General features: G+C 40.9%; 1 protein-coding gene across 9 annotated transcripts in view; it reads right to left on the bottom strand.

Annotated features, from left to right (window-relative positions):
- BANP (BTG3 associated nuclear protein) overlaps positions 1–20,834 on the bottom strand; it is a 146,118-nt gene that overhangs the window by 87,664 nt on the left and 37,620 nt on the right. For all 9 annotated transcript variants that reach the window (XM_079759432.1, XM_079759426.1, XM_079759431.1 and 6 more), the window contains 2 exons: positions 19,146–19,237; positions 15,652–15,851 (listed from right to left, as the gene is read on the bottom strand). In XM_079759432.1, coding sequence (XP_079615558.1) covers positions 15,652–15,851; positions 19,146–19,237 — 292 coding nt within the window. The remainder of the gene's footprint in view (positions 1–15,651; positions 15,852–19,145; positions 19,238–20,834) is intronic.

Genomic DNA, 20,834 nt, shown 5'->3' with positions numbered 1-20,834 from the left:
CACAATATTAAGTTTCTTGACTAGGCTAAACTGCAGTCCCAGTCAATCAATCAGACACTAATCTGGGTGCTGCTTGGAAGGACTTTTGCAGATGTGATTAAAGTCCTAATTGGTTGAAGTTATCCAAAAGAAAGATACAGTAAAACCTTGATATAATGGATTGATTTGGATGAGGGGATATCCCTTAAAGCCAAAATCCATTATATAATAAAGTAGGTTTTTCTAATACACGTTAAAAGAAACTGACAAATTAGTTAGCTTACCTGTTTTTACTTATGTAGACATGTTTGTGTAATTAAGTATGTATGAAAAGCTTAATTTCATAGAAAAATTTTCTATATATATTACAGTAACTTTAAATTTATACTGAATAGGCCTAGTAAACACATGCATTCACCAGTCACTATGAGTAAACAAATGCACACAGCCGGGTTGTGGCTCAGCGCAGGTGGGAACATCGGCCAACACATGTTAAAAGTGCTGCAGAAAGTCATGCCAAGTTACAACAGAACCAACTACCGCCCAAAATGTGGTGTGATCACATGCTAATCATTTATAGAACATTGTTTAAGAGCAGTCTCTAGGACTTAAATCTGTAGGCTATATTTGTAGGTATATAATATTTATGTTGGTGAAATTACTACAATGTTTTTTCCAACATATGGCCCATTTGCTAAAATTTGTTTAAAATAACAGTGAATAACAAAAAAAAATAAGCTATTAATTTAATTATAAGCAAATCTTGGTTAAACCATTTTAAAATTAACAGGGTGTTAATTTTCACATCTGACATACAAACTGGGAATTTTTTCTGTTAAATCCAAAGCCCATTAAATCGAGGTCTGAAAAACTGAGGGTTTACTGTAATGTTGGATGGGCCTGGCCTGATCAGATGAAACTCTGAAAGGAGGTTTAGGCTTTCCCTGGTCTTGGAGACTCCAAATAGCTCCTGCCAGCTGACCATGATCTGCCCTTCCTGTCCACCTGCCCTACAGCCTTCAGTTGCCCCCACAATGTATAAGCCAATCCCTTGTGATAAATTCCTCGTGGGAGTACTGTCTGTCTATCTATCTATCTATCTATCTATCTATCTATCTATCTATCTATCTATCTATCTATCTATCTATCTATCTCCTACTGTTTCTGCTTCTCTGGTTGAACCATGACACGTTTTGAAATAATTATAGACCCACAGGAAGTTACAAAGGAAGTATACGAAGTCCTGGGTCCCCAATGGTGACATCCTATATAACCTGTAGTACAATATCAAAACTAGGAAAGTGAATGGAACAATACTGCTAGCGAGACTACAGGCCTCATTCAGATTTCACCAGTTTCTGCATGCAGTAACATGTCACATATAGTTCTATGCAGCTGACATCATGTGCAGATCCGCGTACTGCTCCATTGCCACCAAGGAGTGGCCTAGTGCTGCCCCTTTAGACATACCCACCTTCCCATCCCACCCTATCCCCTGGCAACCACTAACCTGTTTTAATGTATAGTTCCGACATTTCAGGAAAGTGATAGACATGGAATCATACAGCACATGACCTTTAGCAAATGGCTTTTTGCACTCAGCACAATGCCCCCAAGGTCATCCAATGGCAGCAAGTATCAACAGTTCATTCAGTGTTGGTGCTGCACAGCTTTCCATGGAATGGGTGTTTGTTTACAGGTGGACCAGTTTGTTTAACCCAGTGGTCGGCAAACTCATTTGTCAACAGAACCAAATATCAACAGTACAACGATTGAAATTTCTTTTGAGAGCCAAATTTCTTAAACTTAAACTTCTTCTAACACCACTTCTTCAAAATAGACTCGCCCAGGCCGTGGTATTTTGTGGAAGAGCCACACTCAAGGGGCCAAAGAGCCGCATGTGGCTTGCGAGCCGCAGTGTGCCAACCATGGGTTTAACCTTTCATCCACAGAAGGATATCGGGGGTGTCTGCAGGTTTTGGTTATTACAAATAAAGCTGCCATGAACATTCATGCAGAGGTTTCAGTGTGGTCATAAATTTTCATTTCTCTGGGACAAATGCCTAAGAATGTGATTACTGGGCCATATGGCAAGTACATATTTAGCTTTATAAAATGCAACCAAACTTTGCACCAGAGTGGCTGCACCATTCTACATTCCCACCAGCAACGGATGAGAGATCCATTTCTCCACATCCTGGTCACACTTGGTGGTGTCACTATTTTTCATTTAGCCATTTTGATAGGTGTGGAGTAATATCTCATTGTGGTTTTAGTTTGCATTTCCTTGATTACTACTGATATTGAACATCTAAATAATCATATGCTTATCTACCCTCCTATATCTCCTCTTTGGTCAAATATCTGCTGTATTTTTTACCCATTTTCTAATTGGATTGTTTCTTTACTGATGAGTTTTGAGAGTTCTCTGTTCTAGAAACCAGCTCTCTGTCAGATAAATGTTCTGCAAATATTTTATCCTCGGCTGTAGCTTGTCTCTTCATCCTCCTGGCAGGTCTTTCACAGAGCATACGTTTCTTATTTTGATCAAGTCAAATTTATCTCTTTATGCTCTTGGTGTCAAGTCTAAGAAGTCTGACTAACAGCCAAGGATTTTCTCCTGTGTTTTCCTCTAAAGGTGTTCCAGTTGACATTTAAATCTGTGATCCATTTTAAATTAATTTTTGTTCAAGCTGTAAGGTTAACATCGATGTTCATTTCTTTTCTTTTGCCTGTGGATGCCCAACTGCTTTAGCATCATTTGTTAAAAGCCTGTTCTTCCTCTATCGAACTCTTTTGCACCTTTGTCAAAAACTAGTTGGGCATATTTGTGTGGGTTTATTTCTGGGCCCTCTATTCTGTTCCACTGATCAATTTATTTATTTCTTGATTACTTTGCTTTTAAAAAATTTTGTGTTTAATTCATTCTTTTGCAATCTTAAACCATTACCTATAACTGTGTATTTGTTACTTAAGCTCCTGTTAAATAAAAACTTAATCAAGCCTGACCAGTGTGGCTCAGAGGTTGAGCATTAACCTATGAACCAGGAGGTCATGGTTCGATTCTGGTCAGAGCACATGCCCAGGTTGTGGGCTCGATCCTCAGTCAGGAACCTACACGAGGCAGCCAATCAATGATTCTTTCTCATCATTGATGTTTCTATCTCTCTTCCACTCCCTTCCTTTCTGAAATCAAGAAAAACATATATATATTAAACTTTGTCAAAATTAAGGAAAAGGGGAAATAGCTAGACCCCATAGACTATACTGGTTTTTTCAATTCTAATATTATGCTAATTACACAAGTTGAACACTCTTGCCTAAATACAGTCTCAGAAGTAAAACAGGCCCTAGAACTTGGCCCAGTGACCTATGATGGGTGAAACAAGGAACATTCACCCATTGTGGACAGTGACTGTAAGTGTAAGTGCAGGACCCTCATGGTCCCCAGCAGGACGACCCCAAAGGCTCCGTGTAAAAGGAGTCATTCAATCCTGGAAGCCTGTGGGGGCAATGCACAGACAGCTCAATAACCTGCCCAAGCCCACACAGCTGGTAAGTGACACACTTAGATTTGAGTTCAAATCCTCAAGCAGCGGAGCCAACATTCTTAATCAAAATTAATGAAGCAATAGTCTACAGCCCCCTAACTTCCGAAATATCAGAATTTCCTGGAGAAGCTAGGGCCCACCCCCAGACAGCCTAGGACTTTGGAAAAAAAAGAATTCCCAAGATGATTCTGATGGATGCCTCTGGTTTAAAACAACAACAAAATTACACACAACCTTATACAAGAGGCACAAATCTGTTCTGGCCACTGTTCCCCCACAGTACTTCAATACCTTCACATCTGTTATACAGCTCCGTTATTACAGTTTAGTTTGTCGAGGTACAGGGATCTTTTTGACTGTTTTATTCACTGGTACATCACAACTGCTAAGGTGAATGCCCCCTACATGGTCAAGCCTATGGGTTAAGACATGAGTGAATGGAAGAATAAGTTTCATATCTGAGTGCAAGCCTCTGGTTAATTCCTCTAGATTTCCTTGGTCTCATGCTGCCAATCTGATGCTAAAAGAAAAAGGGTTAAGGATCACAAGCTAGAACAGAAACCTACGAACACAATGTCAGTGGAAGGCCTAGAATGGATGCTGCCACTGCAATTTCTGAAGATACTAAACTGAGTGTGACCTAGAATCCTGTGGTTTTACTGGTGTGAGACCAGCATGTACCACAGAGCATGGTCAATATTAGACACAGTAAACAACCAACATTAATATTAATTTTTTAAACATCAGAGGGTTGTGGAAGATCAAGGAATACTAAACACCTATATGCATGATGGGGACCGTGGGGAGATTCATTTGATGTAAATCCTGAGAAAAAATTTATGTGCTAAAAATGGACTCCCTATGGTTAACTGAGGGCCCAAATTTTATAAACAACTAGAGGCCCGATGCACAAAATTCATGCAAGAGTAGGTCTTCCTTCCCCCAGCTGCCAGTACCAGCTTCCCTCTGGCACCCAGGACCCAGGCTTCCCTCCGGCTGCCAGCAGGTACCCAGGACCTGGGCTTCCCTCACAGCCCTGGCTTCATCCGGAAGGTCGTCTGGAAGGACATCCGGTCTAATTATCATAGTACGCTTTTATTATCTCTATATATAAAAGCCTAAGCAACCAGCCGACCAGTAGCTATGATGCACACAGACCACCAGGGGGTAGATGCTCAACACAGGAGCTGCCCCCTGGTAGTCAGTGCGCTGGCGCGAGCCTCTCCCACCTCCATGGCAGCGCAGCAGGTGCAGTAGGGTCTGGATGAATGGGATTGAGGGGCCTGGGCTCAAGCTCCTCCCCGGCCCCCTGCTGCTTTCAGTCACTACTACATCCCCTGAGGGGTCCCGGATTGTGAGGGTGCAGGCCAGACTGAGGGACCCCACTGGTGCACGAATCCGTGCACTGGGCCTCTAGTTATAGATAAGAGCCTAGTGGCCACTTCCTGATAGGGGCTTCTCACATTCTCTGTATACCAGAACCCTCCCCTCGCTCTGCACTGTTTGTTGACACCATAGGAGTCAGCCACTGCAGGAAAATTCTGGTTTTGTCTTTCAGTACTGCACAATTAGATACCTAATTTACATAAAATGGACCTAATTGAGAGCCTGGGCAGGAACTTTGCTATCCTGACCTTTGTCTCAGATACAATTTAGGTTGCTACCTGAATCTGTGTCTCCAGGGCTACAGCTCCTTTTGGTTGAATAAGTGCTTTTTATTCTTTATTATAATCTAAAATTGATTTTATTGGTTTACAGTGATCTCATTCACTAGTTTACTACTTTTATTCTCATTTTACTGATGAAGAAACTGATGCTTAGAAAAGAATTTGCCCAAGTTCTCACCATTTATAGATGATGGAGCCTGGATCTGAAGCCAAGTATTTCTCAAATTCTTAGCCACTTGCTGGTTAACAGCAGGAATAATCCTATTTCAATACTGTTACAACTTACCCTTTTCAATGTCTAAGCATTTTAGTTGTTTTGTTTTTAAATCAATTTTGTATCCTCAGCTTTCAGAGTTATCATGGCAAATATTTTCCAAGTTACACTTAGGAAGTGGCCAACTTCTTATCGGTTTCAAGAAATTGCTTTGTGACAGTACCTGTATTATTATTCTAAAACATCAACTTTTCTTCCCCCTTTGCCCATCGGACACAAAAAATGGACTATCATTTGAATGCACACTTAGGAGCTTTATTCAAATCTGTGCAAAAAAAAAAAAAGGACCTAAATAAAAGACTTGGAAAATATAGGATGTAAACTATTTTCCACAAGTTTGTGTTTGCCACTTTTTATGACAAAAGGAAAACTAAAAACAAGTTGGAAAAAAGCAGCCCCTTGGCTTGAACCAGAGAACTTGGAGCCCATACCTTGGTCCAGTGCAGGCAAGGACATCAGGACAGGATCAGCCAACATTTTCAAGGTCAGTATCTGCCATGCAGAGAGCCCAACAAGAAACACATGCAGACCTGGGACAAGGGGTGGACCAGAGATTGCACCCAGGCGCTCTACAGAAGAACTGTATGCTTAGAGTACTTCATAGAAACTCTAATACAGAATCTGCTAAAATCCTATACAGATTTCAGAGACTTATAATTGGATTCTGAATGTAAACACACATACACACACACACCTCTTATTGTATACTAACAGAGGAACAGAGAGAACCCCACAGAATCATAAAAGTCAAATAGTTTAATATTTAGAGCCAGCTCTATTTGCCTGAAAACACCACACTGGTTCAGGTTTGAAGCTCACAGGGATGGGTCAACATCAATTAACAAGTCTGCCATGGAAATTGCTAGAGGTGTAGGAGTCATGCCTATATTCTCCAGCCCTACCCAAGAGTTTCAGTGCACTGGGGTTCAACCAAACAAACGCTTCTTAAGTCGCCTTGAAGAATAGGGTTACCTGGGAGAATCTGCACAGTCATTCCTTATTTCCAATTTCCAATGATCAAGGAAAACTTCCATGAGTACCAAAAGCATTTAATCCAAGCAAAAAGCTCATCCAGGAAATAAGAAACCAATTGGCCTGGCTGGCATGGCTCAGTGGTTGAGCATCGACCTATGAACCAGGAGGTCACGGTTCTATTCCAAGTCAGGGCACATGCCTGCGTTTCGGGCTCAATCTCCACTGTGGGGTGTGCAGGAGGCAGCCAATCAATGATTTTCTCTCATCACTGATGTTTCTATCTCTCTCTACCTCTCCCTTCCTCTCTGAAATGAATAAAAATATTTTCTTTAAAGAAAACAACTGCCACCAAGTCTGTAATGTCACCAACAGTGACATGTCTGTAGATGTTCACTGAACAACCATCGAGGGCTGAAGGGACATAGACATATCACATCAAATAATCAAGAATGTCCACAATTATGTTCTTTGTCTAAACCTCACCTTACACATATGGGTACTAAGAGCACATCCTATTTTAGAAGAAACTACTCTTCCAAAGACAAGTTTAAATAACTTAAAATGCCTGGAGGCCAAATCCTCTGACCCCCTCCATCACTGACACTGTCCTGAATGGCAGTAAGTGAGAAGGCCACCCCAGGCACAGCAGAAATTCTCTACCCTCGGGGAGTTCACATCCTGAGTTATTTATATTAACCCAAACTAGGAGCAAACCTTAGGTAAGACTTAAAGTGTATTACTTGCAAATAATTTCCCACTCATTTCCTATATGAGGCAGTCAAGTCAGGTGATATTTCTATTCACACAGTGACCTCCAACTTTGTGTTTTGCGGCTAGGGTGGGAGGCGTTCCACCAGAATATTGGAAAATATTTGAGAAAGTTTTTGCCTCCCTCCCACCTACAATTAAGCCTCACTAGATTATATCCTACTGACCACAAATCCTTCTGAAACTCAAAATAATTATTCATCAAGTTGAATTTGGGAAATCTGATATACTATTAACTTTCTAATTTTTGTGAATTATCTCAAAGAAAACCTCTCAATTAACAAAAGCAAGCCAGCAATTCTCTCCAAATTAACCTACAGATTCAACTCAATTCCAATCAATGAGATATGAGTTATTCTAACACTGGAAGTACACCAAATTATTACAATAATGCATAACCTATTAAAACATTTGACTATGTTTATTATCTGCTTATCAGATTGAATTTGAGTCATCAGATTATGTTAATAATTCATAAAGTGTATGTGTGTAAACTACATGTTTTCTTTGGTTAATACTCAGTCATAACATGTACAGGGAATCACAAAAAAAGTCACCAAAAGTTTGCGGGTGTGTGAGGTAGTGTAGACCAATCGGGAATAGAAATCACATGCATCCAAAATTAAATGGAAACATCAAAAATTCAGCTCTAGCCAGTTTTGCTCAGTGGATAGAGCATCAACCTTCGGACTAAAGGGTCACAGGTTCAATTCAAGTCAAGGGCACATGCCGGGGTTGTGGGCTAGATCCCCAGTAGGGGAGGCGTGCAGGAGGCACCGATCAATGATTCTCTCTCATCATTGATGTTTTTCTCTCCCTCCCTCTCCCTTCCTTTCTGAAATCAATAAAAATATTTTTAAATTCAAAATTTGATAAGGAAAAATTAAGAAGTCTGTCATTGCTGAGATCACACCATTCCCTCACAATTCAAACAAACTTATCTTGAGTTTGTCACATTCTAAAGCTTATGAAATGCTATACTTTTGACTGAGAAGGTCAATGCCCCAAATGGAAACACTCTGGATACTGATGACCCAGGCCAAGACTGCCAGTGCTAGAACGAGATGCACAGAGCCAGTGAGGCCTCTTTTTACCCAGAGCCATGAAGGCTCAAAGACCAAAACAGTCCTTCCACAAATACCCAGCAACATTTAAAACAAAAGACCCTCTGGGAAGTAAAAGAGAAAATCAGCATCCAGCATAATTTAAATAATTTCTTGATCAAATATTTCAATTTTCTGTGGATCAATAATCAGTTCAGAGGAAAAGAAAAAATATCCCCCTTTATATGTCTTATGATACATCTCTCTGTAAGAAAAACTTTAAAAGAAATCACTTTTGCCTGGCAGGCGTGGCTCAGTGGTTGAGCATCAATCTATGAACCAGGAGGTCGTGGTTAGATTCCTGGTCAGGGCACATGCCCACATTGGGGGCTTGATCCCCAGTATGAGGTGTGCAGGAGGCAGCCTATCATTATTCTCTCATCATTGATGTTTCTATCCCTCTCTACCTCTCCCTTCCTCTCTGAAATCAATCAAAATATGCTTTTAAAAAACGAAATCACCTTTTTACTTTTAGAGGATTTTAAAGAAGCTTCTGATTTGTTATAATTGTTTTATAATTGTAGAAACACACTAAGCTGTAAAAACATGTCTAAGCTTTTAAAAATAAAAATTTGTTATGTCAATCTCAGCTCAATCAAAATAAACCACTTGTGTGCCCTGACCAGTGTGGCTCATTTGGTTGGAACATCGTCATGTACACCACAAGGTGGCAAGGTAGCAGATTCAATTCCTGGACAGGGCACATACTCAAGTTGCGGGTTGAATTCCCGGTTGGGGCATGTATGAGAGGCAACTGATCAATCAAGAATTCATTTCTCTCTTTCCACCCCTCTTCCTCTCTCCAAAACAAATAAAATAAAGGAAAAAAACCTACTTGTGCATATAAAAAATAACAAAATGGAGCCCCTGGCTGATGTGGCTCAATTGGTTCCCATGCACCAAGAGGTTGCTAGTTTGATTCCCAGCCAGGGCACAATGCTCGGTTTGTGGCTCGGTCTCCAGTAGGGGAAATGCAGGAGGCAGCCTACTCTATTATAGACCTCCCCAATACCAATGCGAAACAAAACCTCACTACTCCTGGCATTACAATAAGCAAAATCCAAATATGAGCACACTTGCGAGGAAGGAAAAAAGCACCTACCTAAAAGAATTCAAGTCTATTTTTCTATTCCTCAATTAGAAGACCATTGTGGGTGAGACTTCATCCAAGTAACCTCACATTTTTACTACAATAATTAAGTTTTAGCATCAAAGAAAAAGATTTTCTTTCTTTCTTTCTTTCTTGAATTTATTTAAAGAATCTCATTCAGGTGTAGAATCTGAAAATCTGGACCCAAAATACCAGCCGAGGTTGGCAGCAGTCCACTGCCCCTATGCTCCAGGGATTAAAGAGAATAACTCTCAGAGCTGATACCATGGTCTAGTCTGGGCCAGTTTTAATCAGAAATAATCAACAGGTGAGTGGATTTCAATATGCAGAGAGAGAGAGATTCAAAGGTGGGCCCCGCAGCTCAGAGGCCGCACCAGGCCCTGCAGGTGGGGCTGGGCTTTGAGCCCCATGCAGCCTCCAAAGAGAAGAGAGAGTGGTATTTCAGTGAAAAGCTTATTATCCAGAGGCCTCATTCCTGAAAAGACCTTTATGGTGTCTGCATTCGGGCTGTGAAATTACACTCAGACTTCCCAACAGATCATTCACAACAAATGTAAATGGGCCTAAGGAATCTTAAGTAATTTTTAAAAGCGTTCAATTTGGATATAAAATAATCTAGGACTTATATAGTTTAAAACTTTATTTTACATATTTGAGGCCCAACATAAATAATTTGTAGAAGTACCTTATTACTCAGAATGTTAACCAGTTTTCACTTACTTTGGGAGACTTTTCTATGTTCCACTACCCACATTTAAAACATACAATTCTCATTTACTTATATGTGTTTACAAATTAGTAACTTTCTAATTTAAATATTTTTATTGGGATTAAATTTTTATCCTTTAATTCTCCCTAAAATTCCTTATTAACAGCTTTCAATTGTTGGCCTTTTTTTCTCATTTTCAGAACTTACCCAGAGAGAAATGCCAAATTTAGTATCTTCTTTAAAAATCACTCACATATACCCTCTTTAAAACTACGCTTTTGAGAAAATGGAGGAATGATTTTTCCTTCTAATACTTAATTGTTTTAATAGTAATGGTTGTATTAACAACATTAATAAACCTTGTTCAAACATACAATAGTGTATTCTATAATAAGTTGATTTTATTTCACCAGTACAATTCTTTAAAACTAGAACACCTAACTAGATTGCACATCTTAATTAGTATTAGCAAACTTTACCACTTGTTATACACACAGAGAAAACCATGGCAAACCTCTAAATGATAAAATCTTCTCCCCTGCAGAGGAAAACATGGTGGAATTTCTGACCAGGAAAGTAGCTAATGGTTCTTCCCACTAGCCCTGCCAGAAAGATGGCGGCTCCCTGCAGTCTGGAAATGCCTTTACCCAAGCAAGCAGTTCTATGATCAAACAACTCAAAATCCAAACGACTGTGGCACCAGTCAGCAGGGACAACTTCAACAGAAGTGGTGCCAACCTCTCTCCTGCTCACCTGCACAGTGAGTGTGGGCAGTTTTGTTATTAGAACAGTAAGAGAAACTAATGGGCCCCAGAGGTAGCCTAAGTCACCTTCTTCTGTTTTTTTTTTTTAAGCTAATGAAACTGGAAACGGGGAATCAACACAACTATATGACTTGGCCCAGATCACCCCTGCAGTTTCAAACCAGGGTAACTTGTGACAGGCAGATGCCTGCTCTCCCAGTACACACTTCCTGACACAGAAGGAATCCCAAAACAAAGTCACCCTGGAGGTCCAAACTTCAGTCCCTGGGCACTCACCCTCGACTATCTGACTGACCCTGATGAACTATCACAAATAATAGAAGGCGCAATATGAATGGACAGATTTTTGTCAACACGTTCCCTGACTCATCTCATGAAGATTACCTCTTCCAAACACAGGTAAAGTAATATCCCACCAAGGAGGACCATCCTTAGAATATGCAACCTTCTTACTAACGGGCAAAAAGTATGTCATTTATTCTTCTCTAATCCCTTAGAGCAACTGTTCTCAATGGAGGTGCCTGGGAGTGGAGAGGGTTGAAATCCATTGGGACATACCTGGTTATCAGAGTTAAGAGATACCGCTGAAATTTAGTGGGTATAGGTCAAGGACATTAAGATATCCTTTAATGCAGGACACAGTCTCAACTAATAAAATGATCTTCCTGCACAAAGTTCAAATGTCCCATATATTCATATGAGCTAAAAACATACCAGGTGTACTGGTTACTAATGCGGATTTTGTAATCAAAGAAAACACAATAATTTCAAGAGATATTTATTCAAAGTAATGTGGATACCGTCCCAATAGAACTTCTCTTGTTTTGAGGCAAACCATTCAGAGACCCAATTTTCCACTTCTTCGTACGTTTGAAGTGCTGCTCAGAAAGTGCGTGTGCCATCGATCGGAACAAGTAGTAATCTGAAGGAGCAAGGTCTGGTGAATACAGCGGGTGGGTTAATACTTCCCAGGCAAGATCTTTTAACATGTCTTTAACTGTTTTGAAGTGTGTGATGGTGTGTTATCATGAAGCAAAATTACTTTGCCGTGTCTTCTGGCCCATTCTGGTCGTTTCACGATCAAAGCATGGTTCAAATTGATTACTTGTTGTCAGTAGCGATCAGTATTAACGGTTTCACCTGGTTTTAGAAGTTCATAATACACAACACTTTCCTGATCCCACCAAACGCAGAACATTGTCTTCTTTCCAAAGCGATTTGGCCTTGCAGGAGATATTGATGGTTGACCTGCATCAACCCATAATTTTGTGCATTTGGGATTCTCAAAATAAATCCACTTTCATCACCAGTCACAATTCGATGCAAAAAGACTTTCTTTTGTGCCAATTAAGCAACATTTTACTGATGACTTTTCGGTTTTCCATTTGACTTTCATTCAGTTGATGTGGCACCCATTTTTCTTCCTTTAAAATCTTTCCCATTGCTTGTAAACGATCGGAAATTGTTTGCTGAGCAACATTTAATCTGTCTGCAAGTTGTTTTTTGAGTTTCACAAGCATCTTCATCCAATAATGCTTGTAACTGTTGGTCTTCAAACTTTTTCGGTTGATCTAGACGTTCTTTGTCTTTCACATCGAAATCATCACTTTTAAAGCATTTAAACCAGCATTCACAAGTACCTTGAGATAGAGCATGTTCACCATAAGCTTCCCAAAGTATACGGTAACTTTCAGCAGCACTTTTATTCAAAATAAAGTAATGAATTAAAACTTCCCACAAATGCTCTTTTTTTGGCACAAAATTCGACATTTTTAAGCGTAAAAGTATCTATGATGTTAACACCTTCAGAAAATTTGACATATGAAGTTTTGAAGCTTGCTGTCAATACAACAAAAAAGCATACATATCAAATTGCATATATATCAACATATGTGTAACTCCATCTACTGAAAAAAATCCGCATTATTAACCGGTACACCTAATACTTCTGACTCTCTGAGCTCAGAATCTTACTCCATTGTACTTGACAAGAGCTTGTAATCTACATTTATACACAAAACTAGAGGCCCGGTGCATGAAATTTGTGCACGGGGGGATGTGTCCCTCATCCCAGCCTGCAACCTCTCCAATCTGGGACCCCTCGAGGGATGTCCGACTGCCCGTTTAGGCCCAATCCCGGTACGATCGGGCCTAAATGGGTAGTCAGACATTCCTCTCACAATCCAGGACTGCTGGCTCCCAACTGCTCGCCTGCCTGCCTTCCTAATTGCCCCAAAACCAGGCGTCCTCAAACTACGGCCCACGGGCCACATGTGGGTGTTTTTGCCGTTTTGTTTTTTTACTTCAAAATAAGATATGTGCAGTGTGTATAGGAATTTGTTCATAGTTTTTTTTTAAACTGTAGTCCAGCCCTCCAACATTCTGAGGGACAGTAAACTGGGCCCCTGTTTAAAAAGTTTGAGGACCCTTGCCCTAAATGCTTCTGCCTGCCAGCCTGATCACCCCCTAACCACTCCCCTGCCAGCCTGATTGATGCCTAACTGCTCCCCTACCAGCCTGTTTGCCCCTAACTGCCCTCCCCTGCAGGTCTGGTCACCCCTAACTGCCCTCCCCTGCAGGCCTGGGTCCCCCCCACCTACCCTGCCCTACAGGCCCGGTCGCCCCCAACTGCCCTCCCTTACAGGCCTGGTCACCCCTAACTGCCCTCCCCTGCTGGCCATCTTGTGGCGGCCATCTTGTGTCCACATGGGGGCAGCCTTCTTGTGTGTTGGAATGATGGTCAATTTGCATATTGCTCTTTTATTAGATAGGATATTATTGGATAGTTGTAAAACTTGAATGTTCCAGGAATTTAACTATTGTTTAAGTCTAGAAAATAATTACACGTGGCTTTATTTGAATCTTCATCAAAATTTCTCACCATTTTGTACTATCCCATCACCAACTAGCATGAGTCACCAGGACTCAAGAGGAGCAGTTTGGGCATCTGGCCTATTCACTGCCTCCTTATGAAGTGAATCCCACCATTTACATATTGAAATACATGTTATTTTATTATATACTACTACCCTTCTGTTTCTCCTTCCATTACACTTAAGGCATTGTATTCATATTTTAATTATAAATTATATTTTCTAAACACTGCATTTTAGAATAAGAGGGCATTAAAAATATATGTTCTTAAAAAAAGCATTGGGTCTGATAGGGTTGAGATTCACTGCCTGCACAGAGGACATGTTCAACCAATGTTTGCTGGGAGTAAACACATGGGTGATTTGTTAGGACCAAACATAAACCAGGGCAAAAGGCCCTGTCTCACAGCAGCACCACAGACTGCCCCACATTCTCCTCTAGGGAAGGAGATCCCAGAGTCCCTGACCCACAGCTGGAGATCAGGTATAGAGGCCATGCAGTGTCTCAAACACACCAGGACACTTCTGAGAGTCAAAGGAAGCACTAGTTATGCCAACTCAGTAGGCATCATCCACAGCTGTCCCAGACAAAGCAGGACAAGTGGCCACCTTTATGAAACTGAGGCACATTTATGAGCTTCCCAAAACCCATCAGGAACCCCTCTTCAATCCCACATTCCCCTGAAAAGTCCACAAAGTCCCTAATGCTGCTCTTGTCCCCAGAGCACACAGGCAGGGTGGGACCCAGCCGACTCTGGCAGCAAGGCCAGCTACTGTCCTTCCATCTCGCTGTGGTTCCCACTCCTCTGCATCTACCATGACGCCACCCCATCTCCCCAGGTCCCCCTGCTCTTCCTCCTCACAGACACACAGGGCAGGAAGCAGCAGTCGTGAGAATGCAACAGAAGAGCCCTCAGGAAAAAACGCTTCAAGCTGTCGTCAAGTACAGAGAGAAATTTTGCCGCCATCACAAATATGGTTTCTTTGTAGCCAGCAGTGGGAAAGCACAAAAATACCAACAGGACTAATGGAACTGCTGCCCAGGTCCTGAGCTTTAACTCGTCTTGGGAGCTCAACTAAGAGACAGGGTGTCATGGACTACAAATATATAAACATCTTTCCAATCTAATCAAATTCTTCATAAAGTTTCAATTTAAACAGCACATGCACTACCACACATTCAACTAAAATAAGGCTCTAAATTTTTTTTTTTAATTGGCACAATAAAAACTACAGACATGCCCTGGCCGGTGTTGCTCAGTGGCTGGAGTGTCGGCACACGTACTAAGAGGTTACAGGTCCGATTCCCAGTCAGGGGCACGTACCTGGGTTGCGGGTTCAATCCCTGTACTCCCTCTCAACCTCCCACCCCCCCGCCCCTGCACCCATCAGGGCACATGTGGGAGGCAACCGGTCAATGTGTCTCTCTCTCGCATTGATGTTTCTCTCTCTCTCTTTCTCCCCTCCCTCTCTCTAAAAATCAATGAAGACAGTATCCTCAAGTGAGGATTTAAAAAAAAACGATAGACATGAATGGGAAGTTTGATATACTCAAATAAAATTTATAAATACTAATACAGAGAAAAAATATCTAAGGACTCGCCAGATAGAACAACAACAAAGAAACAAATGCACATCTTCCAAGATCTCATGGGTTAATTCCACAGAAAAGATGCACCAGTCTGGTTCATGTCAGAAAGAAACTGTGAAGATGACTCGAAGCCAGTGCAGCAGGGTATCACGTGTTTAGTTTGAGTCTAACTGGAATAGGTGCCGTGAAGCTGGAGGCAGATGCCCTCATGTGTACTACAATTTGGGTAACCGCATGGAGAAGGCCTGTGTGAGGAGGTGACCACAGTCCACAGGTCTGTTCTTACCATCGCACTTTGTTGCACGTCTGCGTTGCGCCGAGAGGGGAGCCCGCCACCATGGGGACTTGGATGGGACTGTGCTGCTTGTTCGTGACCAGATCCAGCTTTTCTTCTAATGATTTACAAGTAGCCTCGAGAGCTTGCAGCTTGGCTTCAATGCTATCCAATCGCAAGCATATTGTCTGGTTAATGGAATACAGGAATGACTGGAAGTGAAAAAAAGAAAAACTTCAGAAGGGATATCTTGAACTTTAGGGAATCCCAAATGGCTATTTCCTAATTTGAATCACATCTACTCCAATAGTACAATCCTGCACATTAGCTCTTTAGTTACATGCCAGAAACATTTGAGTAAACAAGTTCAACCTCTTATATTTAAATGCGACTACTTAAATCATGGTTTTACTTCTATGTGTAGTTGTGATTCTTAGTAACGCTTAAGTCCATATGATAAAAATATATGTAGTTTTTAGGATGTTCTTCTATTAATCAGTAAATTTGCACATAAAAACTTTCTAACTATAAAAACACATTTACCTGGAACATCAAAACAGCATGGAAATTACTGGTCCTGCACATTCACATAATCCCCACTGCCCTGTTGTTGAAATTTGGTTAAAAAAAAAAAAAGTTATAAATAGTATGCCTGCCACCTAGTGGTTGAATGAAGAGCAGCTTCACACTTGATTATCACTTCTGAACAAAGTCCCAATTACTGATTCCAATTGATCACAGTAAGCAGTGGCATACATGACTCCAGACCCAAGAAACAGATAAAATACACAACCAGACAGGAAAATTCTTCACTTCCCACACTGCCATTCCTGCCGTGAGTCGAGAAGAATACAAACAGAAGCATGTTTTCAGGTACCGTAAGACTTCCACTGTGCAGAAAACACCCTACTGATCTCACCAGCTAGTAGAAGGATTCAGAGTGCTGGTGAGAAGCAAGTTCATAAAGTATCCAACAGCTCAATTTAGTAGAAAGGCTGGCTTGAGAACCAACAGCTGAAAATAATGCAGACTCTGCCTTTCCTCTTTCTCTCTGCTTCTCTGCCCACAGTAAAAGGCCAGCCTCCATTGGACTGGCAGGACATGCCATCTAACTGCTGCTGGCCTACAGCATTCCTAGGGCCTGCTGCCCTTCTAATCTGAAGCAAAAATGCAAAATTAGAGCAATATCACATCATGTAGCTGGCATCAAGGTCTGAGAGAAGAAGAATATGGATATTCTTATTCAGTGCATTTTCAACAGACTGAGGTTATCTTGTGAAAAAGTTAAATGCATTTGTCTAACTGCCTGGTAGACGTGACAGTAAGGGGGAGCAATGCAGTAAACAAAACCTGCACACTGTCCAAACAATTCCCTTTGTCTCAAGCAATCACACCTCCTGATGAGACTCATCATGAGTGCTAACCTCCACATCCGCCAATGACTGCCTGCCTTCAGGAGAACAGGTCATTGGAGCAATTGTGTGACAGGGGCCAGAGGCACACACAGTGCAGACATTCCATCACTCATGATCTACAAAGAGGTAACTTTCATGGTTCACCCTAATGTAAATCACTATTAGAACCACCCATTGGTCGCTGAATTCTTGAGATAAAATCACTTAAAACTCCACTCCAGACATCAAACACTTGGCTCCGGAATTCTTAAAATACAGTGAAACCTTATTATTTTAACTCTAAATTACAAATGATTCTACCTGGGGTTTGGGCACAATTCACTGTTATGTACTAATAAAACAATTATCAAACAAATTCATGATACAAAGAGCACAGAATAATATTTTTAATGTCTTGTTATATACAAGTGATATTAGCCATTCGCATTCAAATCTATTCATTAGACAGAAGAGTTCTTGGCAATTTGCTGAGCAAACTTTTCCAAACAGTACACAAATGTGGCAGTATTCAAACCAGAGCCCAAAGTTTAATTTATTGACAGTGGAACTAGGACTGAGGCCAGCCCACTTTCATTTCTTACTTTATAAATTTCTATATTGTTTATGTTTATAATGAGTATCTCTGGTGGTAAAATTATAACTGCATTTTATTTTAAAATATAATTTGATGTTACTAATGCAACCACCTTCTAACCATTAATCAGAAACAGAAATTTAACTGTGAATATATATATTTTTAAATATACTTTTATTGATTTCAGAGAGAAAGGAAGAGGGAGAAAGCAATAGAAACATCAATGATGAGAGAGAATCATCAATCGGCTGCGTCCTGCATGCCCCCCACTGAGAATCGAGCCTGAAACCCAGGTATGTGCCCTGCATGGGAATCAAATCATGACCTCCTGGTTCATAGGTTGATGCTCAACCCGAGCCATGCCAGCCAGGATGAATATACTTTTAAATCACCTACATGTTTAAGCTTACACTACTTCCCCTTTTTAACAAAAGTGTTAGGTTTTGGGGGGATGTGAATGTCTCTAAATAGAGGGATTACATGAAAAGCCACTATGAAACTTCTCACATGTGCTGATATTTATCTCAATGACTCTGTAAACACTAAACCAAAAGAGTAAATCCAAAGATCCAAAATCACTGACTGACTCAGTGGTTTCCAAGACCACCTCTAATAAACTTTGAAATTTAGGTGACTTACATGGTAGGTACAGAAGTACTTCAGCACTAGTGGGAAATATTAGCCACACAAATTTTCTCTTTCCTTCTGTCCATAACAGGTCTGTGGTTATAGAGGAAGATGCGTCATGTGGCAGCATCTCAATCTAAACAATGTTGATTCTTCATAACCTTTAAGGCAGTTGTCGGCAAACCGCGGCTCGCGAGCCACATGCGGCTCTTTGGTCCCTTGAGTGTTCTAACGCCACTTCTTCAAAATAGACTCACCCAGGCCGAAAACCAACTTCTGCGCATGGGCCACGAAGTTTCAATCGCACTGTATGTGCGCACCCACATGTGGTGTTTTGTGGAAGAGCCACACTAAAGGGGCCAAAGAGCTGCATGTGGCTCGCGAGCCACGGTTTGCCGACCACTGCTTTAAGGAGATTGAATGATGACTCCCAAAAACAATACATCTATATCCTAACCCCGAGAATTTATAAATGTGGTCTTATTTGGAAAAGGGTCTCTGTAAATGTAATTAAGTCAAGGATCTCGAGGTGAGATCTCTCTGGATTAGGGTGACCCCTAAATTCAATAATAATTTCCTTAGAAGAGAAGAGAAAGTGAAACAGACACCAACACGAAGGGAAAAGGCATTGTGAGGATGGAGGCAGAGATTGGAGTGATGCTGCCACAAGCCAAGGAACATCTGGAGCCACCAGAAGCCAGAAGAGGCAGGAAAAGATCCTCCCCTAGAGTCTCTGGAGGAAGCACAGCCCTACCCACACATTGCTTTCAGACTTCTGGTCTCCAAAGCTGTGAGAGGATCAATTCCTGTTGTTTTAGGCTCCACAGTTTTTGACAATTTGTTATGGCAGCCCTAGGAAACTAAATAATACAATATATTTGTATTTTTACCTTTATAGAGGGATCCTGGCAATTGATTTCTAATCGTTGGCGTTTCAAAGCTGGTTCATCTTCGTCTGTCACTACATGATTCTCCAGTACAACTGAAAACCAAAGCAGAAACAAAAGACTTAAACTTTAATATGAAGTTTTACAGACTGTTTTAATATTAAAACAGTAAACCATTCTGACACCTTAAAGTTAAAATGAGAAATGGTACAATCTGTTTCATATTTTACCTTTTCATAGTTCTAAGTTAAAACTCTCAGAGAAAATAAGATCTCTCTTTAATCTCAAGAAAAACTGAGATACTGGATAAGTAATTTCCCTAATTCCAAAACTACAGGATTCTCACTCAGTGTTCTGTTCAGCTACCCTGTTTGAATTTCAGCATAATAAAACCAAATCAATAATAGTGATATTTTCCCAATTTTAAAGTCATGTCTGTTGGCTACCTCATTTCAAATTTAAAACCTATCTGGGCTATTACATCTCCTTAGGTGTTGATCATCAAAACAGTCCCAAACTTAACATACTAAGTTACATGGAAAGCTACTCCACAGTGTCGCTAAAATCAGTGCCTCCCCATCGCAATGTTCAGCTGATATTCATGGCTTCCCCACAAATAAGAACTCAGCTCACATTCAAGGCCTGCCACAATACAGTCAGGTCCCAACCACCTTCCTTTCATTGGAAATTAGCTACAAAAACAGTATTAAAGATAGCCAAAGAATCAAAGACCACAACCATCCACAATCATATCATTTCTGTAAACTATGTTTCTCTGTTCCTGATTGTTTGCTCTAGACCTAGTCAATCACTAAACATTTACATATTTGCAATTATAGATAGAATATCATAGTCATTTTTTATTGAACATGATATCATGAGTCCTTTTCTATTTTGCTCCAGTATTTTTTCCTTCTCCTCTCCTTGCCTTAATTACCAATGGTAATTGCCTGATATATTTCTCCTCACCTCTTTCTACAAGTTCACAAACATATTACATATATACCAGAGGGTCAAGGCCACCTTATATCAGTAGATCTGTCCGCATCTTTCGCCTTCACTTAACAATGGAATGTGGACAGCCCTCCCAATTAATGGCTTTAACTCACTTTTTAACAGTAATATCAGTTTGTGAATCTATTCTACAGAAATGTGTACCAGTATGAGAATATACATTACATATATATACACAAACAGAACATGTATATTATAATATTGTGTATATATACAGGTATACACAGAAGTGCACTTATTGTAGCACTTGTGGGAGTATCCACCCATGGAGAATAAACTATGGAGCCTGACCACTTTGGCTATCACCAGACCTCCTTTCAAATGCATCCCATGCTTCAATCAAGCAGGATAAACTCGCTGTGGACAGAAGATGCCTGCCTCATCTGGGCAATGATGTCTGACAGTCCCAGGTCTTCCCCCTCCAATCTTCTTTGTGCTCAACCACCTCCACTCAAGGAAATCTATCCCTCTTCCACCAGGCCCACACGGGTGCTGGAACTAGTACCTGCTCGTGCTGTGGCACAGTAACTACCACAAAAGGAAGAAACCCCTAGCCCCTCACAAAAGGCTGTCCACAGATGTGGACACAGTGCATCTGGCTGGCATTAGATCTCTCATCTGCTCAGGGAGGGTCGGGGCAAGCACAAGGGAAGCCAAGTGCACAGGTCACTATGGCCC

The sequence above is a fragment of the Cnephaeus nilssonii genome (assembly GCF_951640355.1).
Source record: "Cnephaeus nilssonii genome assembly, chromosome: 20".
Taxonomy (NCBI): Eukaryota; Metazoa; Chordata; class Mammalia; order Chiroptera; family Vespertilionidae; genus Cnephaeus; species Cnephaeus nilssonii.
This window is presented reverse-complemented; position numbering and strand designations above follow the sequence as displayed.